Below are 13323 nucleotides of genomic sequence, written 5' to 3'. Positions count from 1 at the left end.
TGTCTATTTCACCAACCTATCTCTGAAACATTACAATAGTTCTTCGTGCCCGTTGTATGTGTCATCTATAACATCCTTAAAAACAGTAAGTTTCCTGTTTGGAATGATTTTCAATTTTGCTTGACTGCCAGTTGGACAGACAGAGTAAAAATATCTCACTCCTCTCTGCACATGTGCAGTCGGGACAAATTCAGAGCCAAGGTATGGTAAACAAAAGGCGTTTTCCTCTGTATGTTCCGATTCATGTTCAAAATATCACATTCAATTTAAATAAGTTCTTCCTCAATCATACACTTATGAGACACAGACCTGTGGATGGATATGAACCAATTGCTTAACCCCACTTTTCACTTCGTGGGCACGAGGTAATTACAAATCCATGCCCCCTTCAGTTGAATGTCAGGCCTAACCAGCCAGTTCGTGAAACACACGAGTCAAAGACGTACCCACCGCACACGAATATGTGAATACATGGGACTGTTAATCGAGAAGTAGTCGTGGTAGTAATAGTAGTCGTAGACTCTGTGATGCACTGCCCTACATGCAAAGTACACCTTCGACAGTTTATATCTGCGTTGGGAATAGACTCTGCACCGTCCTTTCGGTCTATTCAGACATAATACAGTTAAAAAACACACAGGTCGACATCAAAGGTGATGCGCATGTAAAATATGTAGGAAAACTAAAATGCATGATCTTACATGATCTTACAGGGTCCTCACCAAAACATAGAGGAGCAAAAAATCAAGTTAGAATACAAGGAATGACAAATAAACAAATGCAACCAATAAGTCAGGAAAAAGAAAGTGAATTATCCAACCCGGTTGAGACATGAGTGCTCCACAGGCAAGTATCACAGACCACCACCCGTAAGGCAATTAATTTCAAACATCTGCACCCTCGAGGACACAGAAAAGTGAGAGTCAAAATAAGAGGAAATTTATTTACTTATATGATGTAGAGCCATCTACCATAGGTTCTCCGTAAGGTTTCACTCCTTGATCTGAGTAGCAATGGACACGAGGAACCCTTTGGAATTGTAATTGGTCTGACGATGTGACCACATGCATCAAGGAAATGACCCTTGGGGAAGGGGTGGGACACAGGACCACATTTCAGGCATTGGGCACACGCTGTCCAGTGAAGCCTTCATCACAATCTCGACACTCAGGATCACATCCAGACATTATCTCGTCCATATGGAGTATACTTTGCTCTCGAAAGGTATTTCCAAGATGGGAAAAGCTAGAAGTTTGATGGAATGCGATCATTATAAGGATAGAGAAAAAGAATATATAACTTCATAAATTAACGAACAATGAATGAATGCCTCCAACATACACATTGTTTTGAAGATCAGGGTGCATGTGCTTCATACGAATACAAGAATAAACCTGCAGGGGGAGCTGCACATCAGCAAATAAACTTCTCGTGAAAAATCAAAACCAGACTTCAATGGAGAAATTGAACATCTGGGACTCAGAGGCAGAAGACGACGAATCACCACGGGGAAAACAATATATGTCGCCTCTGTTCACAACCACCAACCTCTGGAACGTCTGGATCACTCTTGGAAAATTAACGTAATGTAAATAACTGAAGTTATCGCACACACATGGAGCGGCCATTCTACCACTCCCATTCACAGTGCATTAAAATGCGGCCAGTGCGTATAATTTACCTGCTCCTGTATATGTACTTCTGCAATCACGTTTCGTTGTTTTTGTGTTGTTTTTTTCTCATGTTTATTTTTTAATGTTATGAGAACACTCACACACACACACACGGACACACAAACACACACACACACGGACACACAAACACACACACACACACACACACACACACGGACACACAAACACGGACACGGACACACGGACATTGACACACAAACACACACACACACACACACGGACACGGACACACACATACGGACACGGACACACAAACACACACACGGACAGACACACGGACATGGACACACGGACAGTGACACACAAACACACACACACACACACACACGGACACAAACACACACGGACACGGACACACACACGGACACAAACACACACTGACACACACACACGGACACACAAACACACACACGGACACGGACACACAAACACACACACACGGACAGACACACGGACATGGACACACACACACACAAACACACACACGGACACGGACACGGCCACACAAACACGGACACACAAGCACATACACACACACGGACACACACACACGGACACGGACACACAAACACACACACGGACACGGACACGGCCACACAAACACGGACACACAAACACACACACACGGACACACACACGGACACACACACACGGACACGGACACGGCCACACAAACACGGACACACAAACACACACACACACGGACACACACACGGACACAGACACGGACACACAAACACACACACGGACAGACACGGACATGGACACACACGGACATGGACACACAAACACACACACGGACACACGCACACGGACACGGCATGTTCTTACTCACACATTGATTGTGTACCTTGTAACACCTGTTGTGCTCACAGGATCAGGGGCGTCCAGCACAGACACGGACACACACACACACACACGGACATGGACAAACCTGTTGTAGTAATCAACAATAGACCTTTTCGATCGGCTTTATTCTCACAAAACCCATATGCATATCTACAACAACATAAATATACATAGGGTAAGAATAACAAAATACAATAACTTGTACACATAATACTGAAGGCAAATACCACATACGCATCACATAATAACGAAGTTAAACTCCATACTCTAATCCCAATTACATTCCTCAGAGTACATTATTCCTAATATAGTATATAACATACCATTACTGTTCCAGCATGACTTTCCATGGAGTACGTGGTATACGTGTCATCACTAGCCACCGACCCCCATACACAGTGCTGCCACATCCGCCCAATTACCGTTGCCGCCAATCACAGTACGGCACTTTATTATCACAACATTCACCCCCTTCCGAGATGTCTATCTCTATAAATCTAGTCTAATAGGAGGACGAATGGTGCGACCGGATCTTCTTGGCACTGGAGGGTTATCCACAGCATCTGATTGCTGTGGAGTTGCAGGAACCATATCAGGAACGAGATCACCCCCCTCTGAGCAGGGTGCGTCTTGGGGACTACCCTGGGGAATTACATTTTCTTCAGAAGCCTGAGGTAGAATTTGGGGTTCACTCTTGGATGGGGTTCCAATTGGGGCTAAGTGTCTAACAGAGACCGTAGTTTCCCTGCCATCTGGGTAGCGAATATGGGCATAGTGGGGTCCTGCTTGGAGGAGGTCGACTTCATCCACAAGGGGATCAGTTTTATTCGTGCGTACGTGACGCTTCAGCAGGACTGGCCCAGGATTGCAGAGCCAAGTAGGCACCGAGGCTCCCGAGGAAGAACGACGAGAATAGTTCAGAAGTCTTTCATGAGGGGTAGCATTGGTTGCTGTGGACAACAGTGAACGAATTGAGTGGAGAGCATCAGGCAGAACAGTCTGCCAGCATTTGATGGGTAGATTACGGGATTTTAGAGCCGTTGTGATTGCCTTCCAAATGGTACCATTGAACCTCTCCACTTGGCCATTCCCTTGAGGATTATAGCTAGTAGTTCTGCTACCAGTGATCCCCCTACTGGCAAGGAAGTCTTGTAATTCCTTGCTCATGAAGGAGGGTCCCCAGTCCGAATGAATTTAAGCCGGCATTCCGAAAATAGCGAACAGCTGACAGAGGCACTTGATAACCGTGGAAGTGGTCATGTCGGCACAAGGAAATACAAAAGGAAACCGTGAATATTCGTCCACAATGTTAAGAAAATACTGATTCTTATCTGTACTCGGAAGAGGCCCCTTGAAATCTATATTGAGACGCTCAAATGGCTGAGTAGCTTTTATGAGTCGAGTCTTATCTGGTTGGTGAAACTTGGGCTTGCATTCTGCGCATATTCTACAAGATCCAACAACCTGCCGGACATCCTCCACAGAGTATGGCATATTCTTAGATTTCAGAAAATGGTATAAGCGGGTAACCCCTGGGTGGCACAAGGCTTCGTGGAGGTTAAACTGTGAATGTCGATCGTGGCATGCCATCCCACAAAAAGACCTGGAGAATGTATCAGAGGGAATGTTTTCTCGACCAGGACGATACACAATGTCAAAATCATAGCAAGATAATTCCATCCTCCAACGCATGAACTTATCATTCTTTATCTTATTTTTATGCTGCTTATCAAACATATAGCTCACTGATCGTTGATCTGTCTTTATAGTAAAATGTCTGCCTGTCAAATACTGTCTCCAGTGGCGAACTGTTTCAATAATAGGCTGGGCCTCCTTCTCAATGGAAGCATGACGACATTCGGGTCCCTGAAGGGTTCGGGAAAATAAGGCTACCGGACGTCCTGCCTGGGTGAGGACTGCAGCAATTGCTACATCCGAAGCATCGGTCTCAACTTCGAAGGGTACGGATTCGTCAATCGCCCTCACCACTGAACCTTCAATATCTTGCTTCAGTAGATGGAAAGCCGCTTCTGCTTCCCTTGTCATGGGAAATGTAGTAATGGCACACAGTGGGCGGATCTTGCTTGAGTAGTCATATATCCACTGTGAATAATAGGCAAAGAAGCCAAGGATGCGTCGGAGCGATTTCATGTCCCGAGGCACAGGCAAGTCCTGCAAGGGCCGGAGTCGTTCAGGATCCGGGCGCATTTCCCCTCCTTCCACCACATATCCGAGAATACTGAGCCTGTTAGTTGAAAAGATGCATTTGTCTTCATTGTAAGTTATATTCTTTCTCTTCACAGCCTCAAGAAATTTCGTGAGATTAGCATCATGCTCTTCCTGAGTCATGCCACAAATAGTAATGTTGTCTAAGTAAGCAAATGTTCCAACCAGTTCTTCTTCTTGGATGAATGAATCCACGATACGTTGGAAGCAAGCCACTCCGTTGGTGACGCCAAAGGGAACCCGAGCAAACTGATAAAGGCGTCCACAGGCCTCAAACGCGGTGTATGGCTTATCTTCATTTCTGATGGGGATTTGATGATACGCACTACGGAGGTCAATTGTACTAAAAACACGGTATTGAGCAATCTTGTTAACAGTGTCATCTATACGAGGCAGAGGATACCCGTCAAGAAGTGTAAATTTGTTGATAGTTTCTGAATAGTCCACGGCTAAGCGTTTCTTGTGAGTTTCGTTCTTAACGACAACAACCTGTGCACGCCAAGAGGAGTTACTGGGCTCTATAATACCTTCCTTCAACATCCTTTGAATTTCCTTTTCAATGAATTTACGATCATCGGGAGAGTACTGGCGTGATCGAGCAGCAACAGGATAACAATCAGCTGTCAAGTTGGCAAACAGTTCTGGAGGGTCAACACACAGTGTACTGAGTCCACAGATAACAAAAGGAGGCAAACTACCTCCATATGTCAGTGTAATACTATCATGCAGTCCCTGAAAATCCTGGCCCAAAACTATATCTGAACACAGCTGAGGGAGTATGGACAGATGCACATCTTGGTAGCACCGACCGTTTACTTTGATATTGACTCGACAGAACCCTGATGTCTGAGCGGTGAAGGAAGTGGATACCATGGAAACATTGCCTTGGGTGTGATGTACACTTAAGGAATGGCACTTAACGAGGTTGGGGTGGATAAAGCTTTCTGAACTACCACTATCAATAAGGCCATCCAATTCCACTCCATCGAGCGTGACCCTCACAACCACCTTTGATAACACCTATGGGGCAGCGGCAGAAGACACATCCGCTAGCGTTGCCTGATCAGAGGAAGTTGCACAAGCACCAGTAGCTACTGATGAAGTACTACGGCACACCTTAGCAAAATGACCCTTTTTCTGGCACTTATGACACACAGCCTCTCGTGCCGGACATTTTACATGTGGGTGTTTTAAAAAACCACAAAAGAAACATTTAACTCCCGTAGCAGCCATTACAGTTGTGGGTTCCACTTCACCGGTATTCTGATTGGATGAGGCAGCACCCAATGAACGGGAGGGTTGAATAACACAATAAGATTCTGAATTTCTTTGGGCTGAATCTAGAGATGTAGCCTGATCAAACATGGTAGCTAAATCTAAAGTCTTATTCTCTAATAGACGTTGTCTGATCAGTGGTGACTGCAGGCCGCTAATGAAGGCATCCCTGATGGATTCTTCGCAATGTTGAGTTGCTGTTACAGCCCCAAAGTTACACTCTTTACTTAACGTTTTCAGAGTCAGAAGGTATTCATCTAAGGACTCTCCGACCTGCTGACGGCGAGTTGCAAGACGATGGCGTGCAAACACTTCATTAGTGGGCTTTACGTACTGTGACTGTAAAGTACGGATAGCCTCATCATAAATGGTACACTCTGATATAGTTTCGTATAGTCTTGGTGAGACAGAATTTGTAAGCAGACTCATCTTATCCAGATTATCCTGTGGTAGAGCTCCCAGGAAGTTTTCGAACGTCTTCAACCAGTGTTTCCATTGTTGTGCCGCCGTGGGTGAACTGGGATCCGAATCCAGCCTCTCTGGTCTCAGCAAACGCTCCATTCCAGTGTAGGCCTCGGCGCTCTTCTGGTCCAATCCAACCAGGTAAGTTTTGTGAGAATAAATTATTGTTGTAGTAATCAACAATAAACCTTTTCGATCGGCTTTATTCTCACAAAACCCATACGCATATCTACAACAACATAAATATACATAGGGTAAGAATAACAAAATACAATAACTTGTACACATAATACTGAAGGAAAATACCACATACGCATCACATAATAACGAAGTTAAACTCCATACTCTAATCCCAATTACATTCCTCAGAGTACATTATTCCTAATATAGTATATAACATACCATTACTGTTCCAGCATGACTTTCCATGGAGTACGTGGTATACGTGTCAACACCAGCCATTGACCTTCATATACAGTGCTGCCACATCCACCCAATTACCGTTGCCGCCAATTACAGTATGGCACTTTATTATCACAACAACACCGACACCGACACGGACGCACACACACACACACACACGGACATGGACACACGGACATGGAGACATGGACACGCGCACACACACACACGGACACACATGCACATGGACACGCACACACGGACACGGACACACACACACACACGGACATGGAGACATGGACACGCACACACGGACATGGAGTGTGTGGTGAATTGAAGGTCGTGACGTGTGATCACATGTTGCCCGGCTCGAGCACAGAAGAGATAAAGCTGAGGTTCGGCTCGGTCAGGGGGATTGTCCCAGGGGCATTGTCGTTTTATGTCGGCGATTCACTTGGTGCTCATTGAATGGTGAGAATACTGATTTATATATAATACTGATTTATTTTGCGGTGATTAGTTGCGCGTGTATACCTTGCTGCTTATGTACTCCTTACTGCGTCTGTATTTCCTGGTGTGCCCGTAGAAGTGGCTCCAATCAAATGGAATAAAGCCTACACTCTGAAGTAAAGGTTCTTCTCTCGTCTTCATTTCAATTTATTCCATTTGGTTTTCTCGGCTCTCTCAACCAACGATGGACAAGATCTACAAACCAGAGAGGTTCGACGCAGACCCAAACGCGACTGACTCAGAAATGAAATGGTCGCATTGGTTCCATTCCTTCTCACACTATCTGACCATCATCGAAGAGGGAGCTGACAAATTGGCCGCCCTCGTGAATCATGTCTCGCCCGGCGTATACAGGCTCTTCTTGGAGTGTGACACCTACGAAGCAGCGATCGACGTGCTGCAGGCGCTCTACGTGAAGCGCAAGAACGAGGTATACATACGACATCTTCTCAACACACGCAAGCAAGCAGCCGGGGAGACAATCGATCAGTTCCTGCAAGCTCTGAAACAGCTGGGAAAAGACGGCAGCTTCCGGGCCGTAAACGCCGAGGAACACCGAAATGAAGCGACCCGGGAGGCATTTATCCAAGGACTTAGATCAGCCCACATACGGCAACGCTTACTAGAGAAAGCACAACCCACTCTTGAAAAGGTAGTCGATCAGGCTCGAGTGATGGATACGGCTCAGCAGCAATCTGAGTCATTTGGGACACCGATGCTGCTAATGAACGCCGCTACGCTGGAAACTCGAGGAACCCCACAGACACAGACACAGCCTGACACAGGGGATGGAGAAAAACCCGAGGAGCCGGATACCCAGACCACGTCAAACTCCTCAGCAACTGCTCCGGTTGGTAAATGCTTCTTTTGTGGGTACAAAAGACACCTCCGCCACAAATGCCCCACCAGAGATGCCACATGCATGAATTGTGACAAGAAAGGGCATTATGCCAGGGTATGTAAATCTACTCTAAGGAGAAATAAACCCACTTCTGCGGCTCTCTACTCGCAAAAGAAACTAACTGCAGCCTCCCCGGGGAATCTATCCAAGGCTATCATCAACGTACGAATTAACGGGCATATGGCTGAGGCTCTGATTGATACCGGAAGCTCTGAAAGTTTCGTCAACAGCTCGCTAGTGAAGGGCAGGAAATGGAAAATCCACCCGACAGACAATACGGTATGCATGGCCGCCACATCACTACAGTCCCGCGTACGAGGTACTGCAATGTTGAATTGGACGTAAAAGGGTACACGCATCGGGATGTAAGGGTACTGGTGCTTCGTGATTTATGCGCAGACGTAATACTGGGTCATAATGTCCTCCAGCAGCACACGAGCGTCGAAATACCCTTTGGAGGAAGCAAACCTCGTCTAATTTTAAATGCTTTGACCACCGCAGAGGTAACGTCCCCCCAGCTGTTCGCTAACTTGTCGCCGGTCTGCAAACCGATAGCGATCAAATCGTGGCGATATACCACTGCTGATATGAACTTCATTACTTCAGAAACCAAGCGATTACTGGAAGAAGGAATTATAGAACCGAGCGATTCGCCATGGCGCGCACAGGTGTTGGTGACCAGCAGCCAGAACCATAAGAAACGAATGGTTGTCGATTATTCCCAAACGGTCAATCGCTTCACCCAACTCGACGCCTACCCCCTGCCGCGCATAGACGAGATGGTCGAACGCGTGGCCAATTATAAGGTATTCAGCACCATCGATTTGCGAAGCGCCTATCATCAAATTCCCATCCGAGAGGAAGACAAACCTTACACCGCATTCCAGGCAGGTAGGCGCCTCTTCCAATTCAGGAGGATTCCATTCGGCGTTACGAATGGAGTAGCTTGCTTCCAACGGGTTATGGACGACATCATCTCAGATGAAAACCTCAAAGACACTTTTGTTTACGTGGACAATGTCACAGTGTGCGGTAGGGATCAGGGGGAACATGACATGAATCTGGACAGATTCTTGAGCATTGCTAGAAAATATAATCTGACTCTCAACTACGAGAAATGCGTATTCTCGGCAAGGTCAATTGACCTTCTCGGCTACACGATAGCCGACGGCACGATTAAGCCTGATCCTGAGCGATTGCGCCCACTTCGTGAGCTACCCCCACCTCAGGACCTGCAGACAATGCGCCGGGTGATCGGCATGTTCGCTTACTATGCAAGATGGATTTCCCAATACTCCGAGAAAATACATCCCCTAGTGCATTGCAAAAACTTCCCACCAGATGCCGCTGTTGTAACAGCTTTCCACAACCTCAAAGACGATATCAGTAATTCCGTGGTATTATCGATCGATAGCTCGGTGCCCTTCGTGGTGGAAACAGATGCTTCTGATCACGCGATAGCTGGTACGCTTAATCAGTCTGGGCGGCCGGTCGCGTTCTTCTCGAGAACTCTTTCTGGAAGCGAGCAGAGACACTCGGCAATAGAGAAGGAGGCGTACGCCATCGTCGAAGCGCTGCGTAAATGGAGACATTATTTACTGGGAAACCACTTCACGCTCGTTACGGACCAACGATCCGTGGCATTCATGTTTGATGGGAAAAATAACGGGAAAATTAAGAATGAAAAAATGAGATGGCGGATAGACCTAGCTTGCTATAGTTACGACATAGTCTACCTGCCCGGGAGGGAAAACCCTGCTGCAGATACCTTCTCTCGGGTCTACAGTTCGGCGACAATCAGTCGGGCTTTGCAAGACCTCCATGTGTCTCTGTGCCACCCGGGGGTAACCAGAATGGCACATTTCGTGCGCAGACAGAACTTTCTCTATTCTATTGAAGATATTAAACAAATGAATGCTTCATGCCCTGTTTGTGCTGAACTAAAACCCAGATTCTATGGTGCGGCTTCTGGCAGATTGATCAAGGCCACTTCCCCCTTCGAGAGACTAAATATCGACTTCAAAGGGCCCCTGCCGACCGAGACAGACAACAGATACATATTCACTGTTGTTGATGAATATTCAAGGTTCCCTTTCGCATTTCCGTGCTCGGATATGACCTCGGGCACTGTCGTGAAATGTCTGTCTGACCTCTTCGCTATGTTTGGGAGACCTTCGTACATACATTCAGACAGAGGGCCGTGTTTCATGTCGGCCGGGCTAAAACAGTTCCTATTAGAGCACGGCATAGCAACTAGTCGAACGACGGGTTACAACCCACAGGGTAATGGGCAGGTGGAACGATATAACGGAATCATTTGGAAAGCCGTAACTCTGGCGTTGAAATCAAGAGGACTGGGCCCCGAGCGGTGGGAGGTTACCCTTCCCGACGCTCTGAATTCCATACGCTCTTTGCTCTGCACGTCCACCAATGCAACTCCTCACGAACGAATGTTTACTCACCAACGACGTTATGTTGACGGCCAATCGGTGCCCAACTGGCTAACCCATCCCGGAACAGTGTTCATGAAACGCCCGGTACGACAAAGCAAGTATGAACCCATGGTGGAAGAGGTCGAACTCATCGATACTAATCCAGAGTATGCTCATGTCAGGCTCCCGGATGGCAGGGAGATCACTGTGTTGGTTCGCCATTTGGCTCCCTCAGGTACTCCTCCCGCAGGTACACCACCATCTGGCACACCTCCCTCTGACATCCCCTCCCCAGGTGTTCCCCCCCAGGGACTCCACCCGAGAAGGGTGACGACGGAGCTACCGCGTTCCACTCGAGAGCGATCGGGGAGTCATCTCCGGCACGAGTCGAGGCTCACCAAGAGGATCGGAAGCCTTCCTCAAGTGAAACCGCCATCTACTCCCGGAGAGGTCGACGAATAATACCCCCTCGCCGACTCAATCTGTAAAGGGGATTATCGGCATCCTCGATGCTCATGCTCCTATATGCTCGTTACATAATATATCGATGCTCATTACCATGCTCCTACAACTCAAAATAATCCTCACTGCTTGGCATGTATGCTTCTGTAGTTTAAATAGTTCACGTTGCTTGAAATGTATACTCCTGTAGCGCTGAAGTAATCATGGTGCGTTAGCTGGGCCTCTAGTTATATTTTAAAGACGGGGAGAATGTGGTGAATTGAAGGTCGTGACGTGTGATCACATGTTGCCCGGCTCGAGCACGGAATAGATAAAGCTAAGGTTCGGCTCGGTCGGGGGGATTGTCCCAGGGGCATTGTCGTTTTATGTCGGCGATTCACTTGGTGCTCATTGAATGGTGAGAATACTGATTGATATATAATACTGATTTATTTTGCGGTGATTAGTTGCACGTGTGTACCTTACTGCTTATGTACTCCTTGCTGCGTCTGTATTTCCTGGTGTGCCCGTAGAAGCGGCTCCAATCAAATGGAATAAAGCCTACACTCTGAAGGTTCTTCTCTCGTTTTCAGAGTGTTCTTACTCACACATTGATTGTGTACCTTGTAACACCTGCTGTGTTCACAGGATCTGGGGCGTCCAGTTCGGACACCACACGGACACGGACACACGGACAGGTCGTGTACTTACTCACACATTGATTGTGTACCTTGTAACACTTGCTGTGGTCACAGGATCAGGGGGGTCCAGCAAGGACACGGACACCACACGGACATGGACACAGACACCACACAGACACAGACCCACAAACACAGATACAGAGACACACAGGGACACGGACACACACACCAGGTTATGTTCGGGGTGTGATTTGGGTGATTTGTGGACACGGGGAAAAAATGGAGGGAATAAACTCACACGAATGATGTACGTGTGCACGAATGTGGGGTCGTGGGACGAAGCACGCGAGGGACCGTGGACCCCATTCGAGGTTCCGTCGTGTTTGCTTTTTACATTTTCAGCAAGTTCGAAAAGGGCCAAAAGAGGTCTTCGACATGTCGATGTAATAACGAGTACGTGGAGGCCAGTAGCGTCCCCGCAGACAGACAAGGATAGCCCGAAATTACAGAGATCCGAGATCCTTCTACGGTCTACGTGAGGATACCCACAGGCACGTTGAGGGTTCTGGGTGAACCGCGCTCCGTGGTTGAAACCGCACCGATCTTCGCCGAAGTACGACATTCCATCGGGGTACCTGGTTTGTCTGGTTCTGGAGACGTCCTGGAAGCCCTGTGGTTCCCTCCGAATCGTGGAGGTTAAAGATCCGTCTCCGGTTTAGACAAACGTAACGGCCGAGGGTCGCCGAGAGGGCCGGGTGAGGCGCAGTGAGGCCGCAAACTTTGCGGAAACGTCGATTTTTATAGATTAATAAAATAAATAATTCAGATTCTTGGGACTGTGCTGCTGATGCAGTGCCTCTGTTACGAGTAAGCTCGTACTCATGCCAACCTCGGAAGGATGACAGGCTGAGTCACCAGTGTCATTTCCTCGTGGTGTTTCAACAGCACGACAGCGACTCAAACTCAGGACCCCAAGGTCTTAATCTAGCCACCTTGACCAATAAGCCAACACTGGGTTTAATGATGGGGAGAATCAAGTGGAATGTGAAGTACCTGTCTCTTGAATAAATGTGTCAGCGAAGTGACGGGTAAAAATGCCTGCTGGTCTGTTATCTAGATTGTGAATCGTGGTGTTTTCCGTGCCTTCGTGTGTCTCCCGTTTATGGCGGCCCCTTCCCGCACACACTGCATTTGAAAAGATCAACATTCACTTTGTACTAGTGAAAGGAGAACAGCCACATGAATAATGTTGATATCAAATTTTATTTTGCAAGCAGAATATTTTGCCCTCTTTGAAGACTAATTGAATCTCCACCACCAGATGTTGCACCACCATTTCACGGCGAGCAGGATGAGTAGCTCAAAGCTTTGGATCTGAGTGAAAGAGTGCAGCACAATTGACCTTTTTGAAGTCCATGAAATAATTTAAATTGATACGTGAACTGAAATTTTTCACGTCACTGGGAACGGCCAATTTTGGTGGCTGGTGA

General features: G+C 47.2%; 1 protein-coding gene across 2 annotated transcripts in view; it reads right to left on the bottom strand.

The window, feature by feature from the left end:
- Nucleotides 1-13323, bottom strand: part of LOC147018873 (uncharacterized) — a 405228-nt gene that overhangs the window by 374849 nt on the left and 17056 nt on the right. The window contains exon 2 of one of the 2 annotated variants that reach the window (XM_085898995.1): nt 6610-6735. The exons of the other annotated variant lie outside the window; for it this stretch is intronic. Within the exon in view, the coding sequence (XP_085755121.1) occupies nt 6715-6735 (21 nt within the window). The 3' untranslated portion in view covers nt 6610-6714. Of the gene's footprint in view, nt 1-6609; nt 6736-13323 lie in introns of those variants that run through there. 2 annotated transcript variants of the gene reach the window in all.

Source organism: Eptatretus burgeri, chromosome 10 (assembly GCF_056783735.1).
Source record: "Eptatretus burgeri isolate ZD-2024b chromosome 10, Ebu_testis_v1, whole genome shotgun sequence".
Taxonomy (NCBI): Eukaryota; Metazoa; Chordata; class Myxini; order Myxiniformes; family Myxinidae; genus Eptatretus; species Eptatretus burgeri.
The sequence above is the reverse complement of the archived record's forward strand: the minus strand, read 5'-3'. Positions and strand labels throughout refer to the sequence as shown.